This window comes from Sapajus apella, unplaced genomic scaffold, assembly GCF_009761245.1.
Source record: "Sapajus apella isolate SASKATOON/1434 unplaced genomic scaffold, GSC_monkey_1.0 scaffold2, whole genome shotgun sequence".
NCBI classification, from domain to species: domain Eukaryota; kingdom Metazoa; phylum Chordata; class Mammalia; order Primates; family Cebidae; genus Sapajus; species Sapajus apella.
Genome location: NW_022436942.1, coordinates 26649137 through 26663573, shown reverse-complemented (window position 1 = coordinate 26663573; position 14437 = coordinate 26649137). Strand labels below are relative to the sequence as shown.

The window sequence follows — 14437 nt, the reverse complement described above, 5'->3', positions numbered from 1 at the left end:
TGGGGTGCAATCATCAGCCCACCCACACCTGAGAACTTCAAGAGTGAATCAAGATCTAAATCCTAGAGAACTTGACATGACTCAGAAATAAAAACAAAGCAAAACCCCAAGGCCCTGGAGCCCAGGATTAGTCAGGGACTTCCTTCCCCAGAGCCCTTTTACCTTGATGCTCTCTAGTTCCTTCTCCCGCTGCAGAAGCTGCTTCTCTAGCTCTGCCACCCGCATCATGTTCTCATTCTCTAGGTCCAGAAGCTTCTCTGTGAGCTGCACAATAGGAAGGACAGGTTCTGTGCTGGCCCTAAAGCCTGGGCACTCAGCACACCCTGAACCCTAGTCAAGAGCTGAGTTGAACCCCTCAACACAAGGCCGCAAAGGCAGCTTAGTCAGGTGGCTCCCTTATATCCCAATAACAGATACAAGACAAAGGCCACATTTTGACTCTCTCAAGACCGATGCCACCTCATGCCTAGTCCTGGAGGTGGTGTGTGTTCCAATTGGTGGATGATCCAGTGGCTCAGGCCAGTGCATGGTCTTGAGAGCCCTGGTGGGTTCTAAAGCCTTCCTAGGACTCAATCTGGAGGCAAATGGGTCAGTTCAGGATTCCTGATAACTTGAGCTTCCAACAACAGTGGCTCTGGCAGGCAAAGGAAGGCCACCTACATGGGACACATGCTCCTCCAACTCCTCCACCTTCTCCAGGGCTACATTCTTGGTCTCAGCATCCTCCAACAAACCCCCGACATCAAACACGTTGTCCAGGTATGCCTGAATCTGCACCTGCAGCTTCTCGCTCTCTGTGTGCCTTGACTTCTAGGGGAAGAGCAGAAAGTAGTAGTAGTTGTAGGAGCAGGCAGATCATCAGGGGAACCTGAGAAAAACTTAGTCCTCATTCCCCTTCACCACCGCTTCCCAAAGAGTTCCTGCTGTAGGCCATGTCAGATTCTCGCCCCATGGAGGTGCCTGACTGGCGAGTTATCTGAAGGAGGTCCTGAGTCCCAGGTCACAGAAGATAGGCAGGGTCCCAGGAGCATCAAGGACTAGGCACTTAGAAAAATCATTTGTGATATGACTAAACTGATCCCAAAGCACCGCACCTTACAAGGACCCCAACTAGCTCACCTGCAGGAACTCCTCTAGCCCCAGCTTGGTAAACTCATACTGCAGGTGGACCCGGAAGTTCATGTCCTCCACCGAGTGCACCACGATGTTGATGAACTGCATGCAGGCCACCTGGAGAAGAAGCAGCCCAGAGAATCAGCAACAGGAAGGCAAAGGAGAGCCAAGAGACCAGGAGGATAGACGGCTGTTAGAACATCATCATCATGTGGATAATTACAGGGAAGAGTTAAGTATTTATGGGAGCAACAAGAGTATTTTAATTTTAAAATGTCATTTAATATTCAGTGGATAAAGACAAGAAAATTACATGAAAAACAGATGTAAGTGAAGATAAAGCTCCGTGATTTCCCTTGTATATCAGCAGGTATTCCTTGAGACCACCTTACCTAGCTGAAGATCCTGCCCTTGGGGGAAGAGAAGCTAGAGGAAGAGCTTAGGAAAGGAAAGGTAGCTCAAAAAGGACACAATTCAAGGACAAAAAGGCCACAGAGAAGAGGAAAAGGAGGTAGATCTGACATATACAAATGATGTCCTGAAGTTTCTAAGAGCTCTCTGGGGCGGGCAGGTGGACATGAAAGAATCATTCTGGGCTCTACATGGAATATCAAGATATACTGCTGGCCTGACCCCTGTTCTCAAGGAACACACAGCCCTGGTGGATATGGGCCGGGCAGAGGCCCAGTGCCTCACCATGAAGTCGATGTTGCTGTCCTCATTCCGGAAATATTCCATCAGCTTCTCAAAGCGGTGCAGCTCCTTGCATACCTGAATAAGCAAGCTTTCTCAGTGAAAGGATCTGCTCCATGCAGAACCCAAGCCCCTGTGCCCTGACTCCCAGGAACATCATGGCAAAGACTGGTTCAGACCAAGCTTAACTACAACTCTATATATTTAATAGGCCATTCTGGACACTATAAAGAAAACGGGGCCAGGTGCAGTGGCTCATGCCTATCATCCCAGCACTTTGGGAGGCCGAGATGGGCAGATCACCTGAGGTTAGGAGTTCAAGAACAGCCTGGCCAACATGGTGAAACCCTATCTCTACTAAAAATACAAAAATCAGTCAGGTGTGGTGGTGCATGCCTGTAGTCCCAGCCACTCAGGACGCAGAGGCAGAAGAATCACTTGAACCGGGGAGGCGGAGGTGGCAGTGAGCTGAGATTGTGCCACTGCACTCCAGCCTGGGCCACAGAGTGAGACTCCATCTCAAAAAAGAAAAAAAAGAAAGAAAACTTGGACCTGCAATCTGGTTCTGGGTCTGTGGTCCCCTACCAAATTGCTGAGGGAATTCAGTAATGCCTGTGCCCTTAAGCTGGGCTTTAGGTGCCTCTGGGATAGGCCAGGAAGAAACATAGGATTCTGATGCTGCCAAGTTATTAACAGAAGGAGGGAAAGGAGGAGGAAGGGAGGAAGGCCATGGGCGAGACAGGAGGCTGCGGTACTAGTGGGGATGCAGGGGAGGGGCCAGTGTACAGGAAAGCCCTCTCCGAGAGGGGTCTAGAGGCTCCTCTGAGCCTCTGGGTTTCAAGGAGGAAGAGCCATTTCCTGGCTTGAACAATGGATGCTAGGGAAGAGGTCCAAAGAAGAGGAAGGGGTGGGACCAGCAGCTGTGCTGGATGTCGAGGAATCCTATGTTCAAGTTGATAGGGGTTTCAGAGGCAGGCCCAGGGGCTGGGGAAATTCCACATAGGAGTTCCTTCTCCCCTCACCAATAACAGCCAACAATCCAAGAGACACCCCTGCTTACCTTCTCCTCCCACTTCAAACACATGTGCTTTGGGTTCACCGCATCAGACTCCCATCTGGGGAGTTTCTTAAAGTACATATACTTAGGCCTCCAGTGGGTCTGAAGTAGGGCACAGGCATCTGTACTTTTAACAAGCTTCTTAGGTGATTTGGATGCAGGGCCCAACTAGAACCACTGGACTACAGCCCTCAGCCCTAGCTGAGGTAACTTTAGCTGGCCAATCAAGAGGTTTCCTGGCACTAAGATCAATAAGACTAAAGTTCTGGTTTTAAAAACAGTGGGCGTTCAGGAGAGAGGATGCTTAGCCAAGCACTGGGATGTTAAAAATCACTGCAGATCACAGGAAATGGTACTTACCTACCTGGCTTCCTGCCTTCTACCCCATAAACACATATACACACACACACACGAAGCCAAAAGACTGACCTCTTTGAAATTGTCAAAGGCAGAAAGGATGATTTCGTGACCTCCTCGCACCAAACACACAGCTGCCAGAAGCTCTAAGACAAGGGCTTTGGTCCTAAGGGGTGAAGAAGGAAGATTAACACCCTAGCTCCCCATCCTGACCACCACACAGCTCACTTCCCTGACTGGGTAAGTCCTTTTGGAGAGTGGAGAAAGCCTCAGTGATGAGGAGAGGGTGGGAAAAAAAGGACTTGCTCCCTTACTAAGCTGTGTAGACCAGAGGGGAGCCGGGGATACTTCACTTCCAGCAGAGGTGAGGGGGCCAAACCAAGGCTCTGACAGGATTAAAAGGCCAGGCAGGACTTGTCAGGAATACATGGAGCACAGATCTCCAGATCCCTGGACAGAGTGGGGAGGAAAGGGGAGGGAAGGAACTCACCTTGGATTCTTGTTATTGAGGCTAAGTGCAATCTCATTGACAGCATGGGGGTGGGACATGACCAGGTTGAATCCATACTGCAAGGGAAAGGACAGAAGTGGGGGGTACCTTGATGGTGGGGAAGGGAGAGCAAAGCCCATCTCCTTGACTGCAGGCCCACCAGCAAATCTGTCTTTTATAAGCTGGTGCCCTCCTGGTTTTGCAGATGAGGCAGAAGAAGTAGAGCACCCATGGCTGGTGCTTCCCCCATACCTGATAGTTCATGATGGCTCTGAGACAAAGGATACAGACGTGGACATCATCCTTCTGGCTCACTAGGCGGGAGTTCTTCAGGGCCCTGCGCCCAGGGAGAGTGCTATACCTGGGGAGATTGGCCAGGCAGTCAGGTGGGAGCCGAGGCTGCCAGTGAAGCATCTAGGGGCACTCACCATCTCCCAGACAGCAGGCTGCCCCTTAGCAGTGGCAAAAAATGGGAATGAGCAGCGAAGAGGGACAGGGTGCAGGAGGCAGGGAGGTCAGACTGTTTTTACCTCCCTAGAGTAGGCCTTTGTCAGCAACTACTCAGGATCCCAGCTTTATAACCAGTGCCCAAACCCTAGAGATCCTTCAAAATACAAACAGTAGTTGTATAGGTCTTCCTAGTCCCTGAGATGGGTCCAGAGACACATTCATCTGAGAATTCCCTCCACCCACTTCCAGTTGCTGTACCTTCTGCACAAACCATGGGACAAGAGCATCTTGGCTCCCATCCCAGAAAAGGCAGAGCTGATCCCCAAAGGCTTTAGAGGGGCCATGGGGCTATACCTGGTTTTGCACCTCTCCATCCTATCAGTGATGTTTCATGGAAAAGGGAGGAAACATGTATCTGCCCATGCATGACAATAATAATAAACAGTGTTCAAGGGATACAAGCCAAAGGAGACTAGGAGAAAAGCATGGCCACAAGAGAGATAGATAACCAAGGAAAGGGCTACTGGACCCAAAGGAAAGCCTCCCAGAGTAACAAGGAGCACTGAGAAGTCATCTAGTCCATCCGCCTACCTCTGGGCGGGATGGCTCCTAAGACACTGCAGACAAATGAGTACGTTGCAGCCTTAGAGACAAAAGGCTCGAAGGAAGAGGTGAAGGGAGTGCGAGGGGCAGGCAGGTTGGGTGGAAGCTGGTGTCCAAGCTGATGATGGGGCAGAGTGAAGAGCTAGAGGGAAACAGAATGAGGACAGGAGCTGGATCACCCAGTGAAGGCCAAGGATCTGTATGAGATGTGCACTGCTCGAGAGGCCCAGGAGGAATGACAGAGTGAGAGTGAGGAGTGACGGGCCCCCCAGAGAGGGGTGGGGAGGGGTGGGGAGGGATGGGGAGAGCTGGAACCCCAGGTGGGGTGGGTGCAGCTAAGACCATGTACTTACCCAGGACAGACTGCTGGGCAGAGTCAAGGAGACAGAGAGGACAGACCAGAGACAGACTGGCAGGCAGAGGGCAAGAGAGCTGAGCCTGGAAGCAAGAGTGGAGGAAGGAGCATGAGCACTCACCACTGAACCTGAGACCTGCATTGAGGGGTAGGGTGGGAGGCAGGCGGGCAGAGCAAGAGCACACATACCGGAGCACAGACTGGCGCGCAGAGCGAGCGAGGCTGTTGGTGAAGGGGGCCGACAGGGCGCTGGGTGGCTGCAGGTCCTCGATTGACCTGCTCCAGGACCGGAGTTTGTCAAATGCACCATCGTCACCACTCTCCAGACCCTCAAAGTCAAACCTGGAGCATGAAAGGACACACATGCGCACACACAGGCACATACACAGAAGAAATTCAGTGCCAAGCCCCCCGTGAGCCCACCCCCACCATTCAGGCCTCTAGGGCAACAAGAAGCAGGGGTAGCAAGGAGAGAAAGCAGAATTGGGCAGCAGAGACCTGACCCTAGCTGGAAGAGCCACTAACACAGGACAGCGGCAGAAGAGGCACAGGCAGCAACCAGGAGGGGAATCTAAGGAGATGGGAAGCTGATGGAGGCCAACTCCTCTGCTCCCCACTGGCCAGGTAACTCCAGGAGGAGTGTCCTCCCCATGGGCCACTGGGGAGCTGGCAGTCTTTCTGCACTTCCAGCTTAGATGGGGCATCTCCAGGAAGCTGTGGCTCCCCACAGAGAATCTACCCCGTAGAAGGAATGGTGGGGAATGGGCCAACTGCAGGTCTTGCTAGTTGGCCAATTGCAGCAACCAAAGGGCCTTTCAGTGCCTTGAAGGAGTCCAGTTGATGCTGTATGACAGGACTGAATGGAAGGGAAAAGGGGTTCTGGCAAACCCAGAGTGGGACAGTCTTTTATGTTTTGGAGGAGCACCACCGCCCCATCTTAGCACTGTTTTTTTTTTTTTTTTTTTTAAAGATGGGGTTTCACCATGTTGGTCAGGCTGGTCTTGAACTCCTGAACTCAGGTGATCCTCCCGCCTTGGCCTCCAAAGTGCTTGGATTACAGGCGTGAGCCACGACGCCCAGCCAGCACTGGGTTTTAATGACCAGGTTCTCTATGGTTCTGGCTACTTGAGGTTTCTAGATTTTTCAGGTATAGTGGCTCCCTGGGCTTCAGCTTCCCTGGGGTAAGAAATTGCAAGTTGAGATTGTGGATCAGGGTCCTGTAGTCTAGTCTTTGCAGGAGCTGAATGGGTTGTGACTTTCTGCTCCTGGAACCATATGTCTTCCACCATCAGGAATTATTATTATTTTATTAAGAGACAGGGTCTCACTCTGTGGCCCAGGCTGGAGTACAGTGGCACAGTCATAGCTCACTGTAACCTCAAACTCCTAGGCTCATGCAACCCTCCAGCCTCAGCCTCTTGAGTAGCTGGGACTACAGGTGCATGCCACCATGCCTGCCTAATTTTTGAAAATTTTCTTGTAGAGATGGAGTCTTCCTGTGTTGTCCAGGCTGGTCTTAAACTCCTGGGCTCAAGCAATCTCCCACCTTGGCCTCCCAAACCTCTGGGATTATACGTGTGAGCCACTGTTCCCAGACAACCATCAGCTGTTTGTCAATGTGGTCAGAATAAGGAAGACAGCCAAGATCACAAACCCATAGAGACTCCTCTCTTATACATCCTCACTTCAGGATACACCCCTCTGAGAAACGGTCCCTCTCTTCCTTCTTGTCCTTTTCCTCCATGTAGGTCATTAAAGACTAAGGGAACATCTCTTGCAGGTTCTTATTCCTCAAGAAGCATTCTGCCCAAATATGGGGTCAAAGGCACAGAGGCTAAGGCTTTCTGGAATAGGAAGGGATATCTACAGAAGTCAGAATGTTCCAAAGGAAGTGGGAACAGGCTTTAGTGTCCTCCTGATCAGGAGGTGTTTAATGGGGCTCTCAAGTAGACTTCAGAGGAACCTCCCTGACAGGGAAACAGCTTGCTGATTCCATCAGTAACAACACTGTATCCTCTAGTACTGATATATGCAGTTTACAAACAAATGTCTTCACTCAAACTCTATATGGCCTCACCCTTTCCCTCTCAATCCTTCCCAAAATACACACTCTCCCCAACACCGAGTGCTTCTTTTTAAAATAGTCAAAGGTACTGCCATGGACACTACAATACTGAGATTCCAGGGTACTCTTGGTTTAGGGCAGCTGGAATTTGTTTGCTTTTCAAATAAGAAAGATAGGCTTATTTGGAAAAATGACCTACATCTTTTTACTATAAAAGCTCTGAATTTTTTTTAAGAAAAATTGTTTCAGCAAATGTTTTTCATTTCTTTCTATAAAAATAATCTTTTTTTAATCTTTTAAAAGATTAAAAGAATCATGTAAACTATGACTTCTGCTGAGACAAGAATGCAAAGTGGGCCACTCTTGATTTTAACAGAGGATAACCTGGAAAAGGTAAGAGAGGCACCAAACATAGAAGCATCAGTTCAAATTCCTAAGGAGATGACACTGAAGACCTGCTGGACAGAGAATGACCAATTGGGGAAGGATAGTAGTAAGAAAAGTGGAAGTTGGCTGGGAGCAGTGCCTCACACCTGCAATCCCAGCACTTTGGAAGGCCGAGGCAGGGTGGATCGCTTGAGCCCAGGAGTTCAAGGCCAGCCTGGGCAACATGGTGGAACCCGTGTCTACTAAAAACACACAAAAAGTTAGCTGGCATGGTGGTACACACCTGTGGTCCCAGCTACTCGGCAGGGCTGAAGCAGGACTGTGGCAGGAGGACTGCTTGAGCCCAGGAAGTCAAGCCTGCAGTGAGCCAAGGTCACACCACTGTACTCCAGCCTGAGCAACAAAGCAAGACCCTGTCGCAAAAAAAGTTAGGGCTAAGTCCCAGGATGGAGGAGTTTCCCAGGATGCTGGGGAAAACTAGGGAAAGTTATGGGCAAACCAGGAAGATTGGTCTCCTAGGGCTGACTTATCTTAGGCATAAGTCTAAATGTGTTGGTCACCATTTTTATTATGTAATTCCACGTATTCAGGTAATTGTGGGAGGGTATACCACCTTACATAATAACAATGAAATTAACAGTAGACCTGCTACCACAATACAAACATAGTATGTTCTAAACACTATTAAATGCTTTAACATACGGTATCATCTAATTTTCACAACCCTGGAGTGTGGATCTCCTTTCATAGAAGAAGATATAAACTTGCTTTGAGGTCACACAGATAGTAAGTAACAGAACTGAGACCCAAACCCAGCTTTGTCTGACTCAAGAGCTCTCATTCCTTCCACTATACCAGGCCACCTTTTCTTTGCTAATTCGCTTCTGGCTGCCTCCAAGCCCCCATGCCTGCTAGAAAAAGACTCCTGAATGCTTCCTTTTTCTATCCAAGTCAAAAGGTCATGCTCACTGCTCTTGGGTTCTTCAACAATGATCTGGAGTAACCCTCTCACATCTGGAAACCCAGAGTTGCTTCTTGAAGACAACTCTGCAAAGATGAATGGATCCCACCAAGGCATCTCTACCAGAAGCCAGGACATTTCCCTGGATTGCTCACAGTTTGGCATTTGGATCCCTTGCGTTCTGAGTTCAAGCTCCTTTTCCATATCTCTTTCCTGTTCTCCAAGATGCATCTTATCTTCCACTCTAGCCAAGTGCCTCTTCACTGATCCCCAGACATCTTGCGGCTTGCCTGCCTACTTCCACACCACTGCTTGGACTACTCCATCTTGTCCAGGATTCCCATTTCCATCTTTACTGTTGAACTCTCGCCCTTTCTTATCAAAGTAGAATCGAACGATGTCCTCCCCAACTGGTCCCCAACCTTAGCCCTAGGGTGGTACTCACATGACAGAACACTGGGCAAAGGACAGGTAATCCACCAGCACATCCAGGCCTTTGTTTTCATCATTGAGAAACTCCCGCACCCACCTGAAGATAAAGGAAACACAGTGGAAGGGGTCTGCTAAAGTGGGTCAAGGATGAGGAGGGTGACATACCTCTGACCCAACACCTCCTTTTCCTGGAACCTAGCACCAGGCTAGGAAGATTCTGAAGATCAAAACCCATGACAGACCCATCCATGGTCAGGGACCTCCCCTAGGCAGGGGAGCCAGGGATGGGGAAAGTACAGGCCCTTCTAGTACCATTTGCTTTATCATGAAGATGCTTTAGACAAACAAGCTCCCAGGTACTCCCTTCATAAGGGCCCTCCTTAAGGGCTCAATCATTTTCTGCATCCCTGCTTTACTGAGTAAAAGCATGTCTTACTCAGTGTTTGTTGGAAGAATTGAGGAAGTATCAAGAGCATTTACTACAGGCCTGTGTGCAGAGCTGTGCTTGACCAAAGCCAGCAAGTCTCTAACTTGACTGAAGTCTCAGTCAAGACACCAGCAGGAAGGGTCAAGGAGAGCTCTGGAACTCAGGCATCCTGGGGCAAAGCACTCTCTATCAAGCTTAAGGAGAGCAGTTTTGGAAAGCAGTGAGCAAACAGAGATGTATAGGATTCTGTATTTAGTCACGTCAAACCACAGAGGGCTTGCGGGATGATCAGGAACTCAAGGAACTCCAGGATGTCTATGACCACTCAGAGTCAAGCCAAGGACTTGGGCCCCCCTCAGCCAAGAAAGTAGACAACAAAGCACCTAGGGACCATACCCCAGAGCATTTTTTTCCCTTCTGCTTTCAGTCCTTTTGGGCTGAGATATTCCTGGAATTAAAGTCAAGGGCGAATCTAGGGAACTGTGTGTTATAGACAGGTTCATTCCATAGCACAGAGACATAAAACACTCAGGATGAAACCCTAATCTAGAGTGCTCTACTCCTTCAGAATTCCTGGTAGTCTTTACAGGAAAGCTGTCCCCAAACTGCCCTGCAGGGCCTCTTCTCCCCAACAGCTGGAAAACCAGAGCCATGTTGGCCAGCCACACCCCAAGCTATGAAGAGACTCTGGAGCTACAGCATCAGGCCCAGCTGAGATTTGGCAGCAGGCTCTGGCTGAAGCTGACTGACACCGGAGCTGCCTGAAGTTAGCTTCCTCTCTGGGGGCCAACAGGCCTCCCGTTTCCTGTCTGTCTGCTCTCCAGCTCCCCACCCCCTTCTCATTTCCTGTCTGAGTCTATACTGCTATTTCGGGATCTTGACACTTTGAGGAGAGGTTAAAGGGCGCTTAGGCAAGGCAGAGAAACCAATACAAACCAGGGAGAGAGGAGGAGCTGGAGAGGCTCTGGAATCCCACTTCCCAGGCTGCCCCTCTCTAGAGCCTGAGTTCCCATCTGCTGCTCCTGCATACCCAACTTCTGTAAGCCCTGGGGCTGATCGGGCTGTGACCAAAGCAGGATCCTCCTCTCCCCACCCTGCCCTGGGTTCCTTCCACCCTGAAGCATCCCCACGCCAGCCTGACAATCTGACAAACTCTTCCTGCCCAGAAATCCAGGAAAGATCCTCGTCCTTCCACATAACTCTACCCAGAGAAGCCGCAGTTCAGATGGCAGGCATGCCTAAAATGCCAGGCACTGAGCTATTCCCTGGGAACAAAGGACCAGGTCCAGGACCTCTAACTTGTGTGCCAACTGCCAAGAGGCCCCAGGCCTGGGAACTACGCTGCTCTGGACTTAGCTCCTGGCCAGCAGCCAACGGGGCAGGCACCAGGTAGAGGGGGCAGGCAGAAGGGACTGTCATATACTGCTCTGTGGCCTTCTCCCAAGAAAAGTACACCCAGATCCTCATATGACTTCAGCAAGACTTAAGAAAATAGGGCTGTGTACCAGTGGCTCCACTTTGGGATATCAAAGCAGGAGGATTGAACCTAGGAGTTCAAGACAAGCCTAGGAAGCAAGGCTAGACTCTGTCTCTACTAAAATAATTTTTTTTAATGGCCAGGCAGGCTGGGCACAATGTCTCATGTCTATAATCTCAGCACTTTGGGAGTCCAAGACAGGCAGATCACTTGAGCCAGCCCATGAGTTTGAGACTAGCCTGGCCAACAGGGCAAAACTCCATCTCTACTAAAAACACAAAAATTAGCTGGGCATGGTGGCACACGCCTGTAGTCCCAGCTATTCAGGAGGCAGAGGCAGGATGGTTTGAACCTGGGAGGCGGAGGTTGCACTGGGCCAAGATTGCACCTGGGCAACAGAGCTAGACTCCGTCTTAAAACAAAATAAAATAAAAAATAAAATAAAATGGCCAGGCATGGGCGTGTGCCTGTGCTCCCAGCTACTTGGGAGGCTGGGACAGGAGGATCACTTAAGCCCTGGAAATTGATGCTGCAGTAAGTCATGATCATGCGACTGCACTTCATCCTGGGCAACACAGCAAGACCCTGTCTTAAAAAACAAACGAGCAGAAGATACAATAGCTGAGAGGGACAGAAGGGACCTATGGAGGAATGCAGAGTGGTAGGAGGCTCAGGGTGGCAGGTAGTGCTCAGGGTTGCCATCGGTGTCATTCTTGTCCTTACACGCAGGGGCACTAAGCAGCCCCTGCCACTTTGTCCTTCCATGAAGGATTCACCAAATAAAGGAGGAGCCTTGGCCACATCTTTCTCAGTGCCTTGGCTTTCAATGTCTGGTTCACAGATGAAGTACAGAAGCCATACTCTGGCCCACAGAGCACAGTTACTGAGGCCAAGAACCATCCCTTTCCTGTTCTTTCCTGTGCTGTTTCCCTTGTGACTGCTGCTGCTGCTGGCTATACACAGGTGTCCCCTCCCTCTAAAGAACCCCAGGAAGGCTCGGCCTAGGGGTGGACGAGTGGGCCGCTGCTATGACAGGAGGGGAAAGGCGGATGATGTCATTTGGCTCTCTCTACCCCACTGTCAGGAAGCCTGGGCACCCCACCCCCACCTGGACCTCTACTGCTCACTCACAAGCACTGGACATTTGTGCCAGGCCCTCCATCAGGTCTGTATCCCTGCCTGCAGTTCTACATTATGTGTCCCTCACTGTCCTTTTCTCATTGTCCTTTTGCATGAGCACACATATGCACACATATACACACTTTCTCCCTCTCACTTGCATATACCTTTGCTGATTACAGTTTCATAACACTGAGGCCAATACCTCTTTCACTGTACCTCGCACATTAGCCCTTTGCTTGTTCAGCAATTCCTGGTTTCCCACACAGGGACTTAAAAAAAAAGACACACACAGTTCCTAGGGGCCCTATCAATGGGCTGGCAGCACCAGGATCTGTGAATATAGAAAACATGCAGCTCCTGGCCCCCACTGCCTTATATCTTTCCTGATACTTAAGGAAGCTTTTTCTGCTCATGAACTAAGACTGTCTTCTCCCAAACAAGCAAATAATCTTCCAGGCACCAAAAAGTCCAAATACTTACTGAATGGGAACTAGGTCTCAGCTACCCAATACACTATGTTCCCCTCACCCTCAGCCTTCTCTGGGCCTGGCTTGGCCCAGCACCAGGCCACAGGCAGACTCCAGTCTCAGCTGCTGTGGGAATGTCTTCCACTCAAAGCCACAGGCAGAGGACCCCAGGAGAGGCCCCAAGCTTGCCAGAAACATTTAGTCAGCAGCTGGCAAAGCTGAGGGGATGGAAAAGTCAGAAAAGAAATAGTCCAAAGCTCTGGGGAGCTAGAAGCTATTCAAGGGGCAACTCTGCCCCATGGCAGGGAAGATGAACAGGGACACCATCCTCAGAGGACACCAGATTCTGGGTGCCCAGCCAACAGATTGGGGCCAGGTGAAGAGGCTGTTGCAGCCAATCCAACTCACCCAATGTGGTTGGTGCGAAGAGAGATCTCCAGCTCCCTTAGTACTTTGGTTGACTCCTGAACCCTCCTCCTGAACTTCTGTAAAAAGGGAAGGAAAGGAGAGGAATACAAGAGGGCAGTTATAGACCTTCCCTCCATTACTGGCCAGCCACTCCAGGCCCCTGGCTACAGAACCCTGAAATCCAACTCCCATTGCTAAGAAACAAACAGATGTCCAATATCCAAGTCAAAGGGTTTGCCCCCAAACCCCACAAGACTACAAAGGGCAGCAAGATGGGGCCCCTCTGCCTCATACTTCACCTTCCGAGTTACACTGGGGTCCAAGAAGCTCTGGAGTTTCTGAATGTAAGTGTGGGGAGGATTCTTCACCTGGAATCGTTCCTGTAAGGGAAACACGCATATGCATATACACAAAGAAAACCAGAGACCTGAGGAGGGTACTGAGGAAGCAGAGCACTCACAGTGTTCAGTGTGAGGGGACTCAGCCTCTCAAAGCTGTCACCTGGCTCTAGACATCATCCAAAATTCAGGTTTCCTTCCTTGATTTATTATCCCCAGGTGTTCCCATCTGTTACCAGCTCTTCCTCCTCTAATTAGAGCACCCTGAGCCTAAAATGTTTTCCTATGTCAAAAAGTATTTTAAAAGTGTGCTGCTTGCTACAAAGATGTTGGAGATTACAGAGTTGTGAACAGCACCCAAAATAAAAATATACTTGATTGGGCTTGGGAAGCCATGGCATGAGGACTACTTGAGGCCAGAAGTTTGAGAACAGTCTGGATAACATAGCAAGACTGCCTCTACAAAAAAAAATTTTTTTTAATTAGCCAGGCATGGTGTAGCCCTGTACCACATGCCTGTAGCCCTGGCTACTTAGGTTGAGGTGGGAGAATCCCTTCAGCCCAGGAGTTTGAGGGTGCAGCAAAATATGATCATACCACTGCACTCCAGCCTGGGCAACAGAGCGTGATCCCTCTCTAAGAAAAAAAAAAAAAAGATATGATTGGGAAATACTGTTCACTGCCTGGCCAACTAATAGATATGGGTTAGGAAGGCCAAGGGGAGAGGAGCTTGGCCTTGTAGAATCTAGCTTTCTTAGCACTGAACTCTGCAGTTGGGACTAGACTGGTTTTGCTGAGCTGACACAGCTCAGGGCTGCAAACAGTGCTTCTTGCCCAGACCCCAACAATCCAAAGCAATCTCAAATACTGTAGGCTACTTTCAGCAAGGTCATCCCTTGATTCCCTTCTACAAAGGGCATGGGACCACACCCTACTTTAGCCCAACCTCTTCATCTGACCCAAAAGGAAACTGAGTACCCCTTAGTATTCTGGTCCTATTAGGGCTGCCACCACCAAGATATCTGAAAAGCTGGTGGGTGGAGGGGTTGAAAAATGTCCAATAGAATGATATAATGTTAGAGAATAGGACCTAAAAACAAATGAAAGGAAAAAAATGAAAGGTCTGAGAAACAGGTGAAATTATCTGACCTAGAAAATACTGAGAGATCATCAATAAAGAACCTCAATGCCAAAGGGTTACTATTCTCGAAACCCCTAGCAGGTGCTAACCAACT

The 14437-nt window shown here is 49.7% G+C and overlaps 1 protein-coding gene and 1 long non-coding RNA gene across 7 annotated transcripts in view; one reads left to right on the top strand and one right to left on the bottom strand.

Moving 5' to 3' along the window:
• Positions 1 to 14437, bottom strand: part of FMNL3 (formin like 3) — a 61902-nt gene that overhangs the window by 7586 nt on the left and 39879 nt on the right. For 3 of the 6 annotated variants that reach the window (XM_032294224.1, XM_032294243.1, XM_032294229.1), the window contains exons 3-13: positions 13164 to 13244; positions 12865 to 12941; positions 8977 to 9060; positions 5308 to 5460; positions 3963 to 4071; positions 3711 to 3787; positions 3293 to 3386; positions 1810 to 1884; positions 1120 to 1230; positions 661 to 810; positions 163 to 264 (exon numbers count right to left, since the gene is read on the bottom strand). In XM_032294224.1, the coding sequence (XP_032150115.1) occupies positions 163 to 264; positions 661 to 810; positions 1120 to 1230; positions 1810 to 1884; positions 3293 to 3386; positions 3711 to 3787; positions 3963 to 4071; positions 5308 to 5460; positions 8977 to 9060; positions 12865 to 12941; positions 13164 to 13244 (1113 nt within the window). The remainder of the gene's footprint in view (positions 1 to 162; positions 265 to 660; positions 811 to 1119; positions 1231 to 1809; positions 1885 to 3292; positions 3387 to 3710; positions 3788 to 3962; positions 4072 to 5307; positions 5461 to 8976; positions 9061 to 12864; positions 12942 to 13163; positions 13245 to 14437) is intronic. The other 3 variants (XM_032294253.1, XM_032294260.1, XM_032294233.1) reach the window with 2 other exon arrangements.
• Positions 2295 to 3285, top strand: LOC116562257. The gene is made up of 2 exons (XR_004273852.1): positions 2295 to 2963; positions 3065 to 3285. It is a non-coding gene; the product is annotated as an uncharacterized LOC116562257 (long non-coding RNA).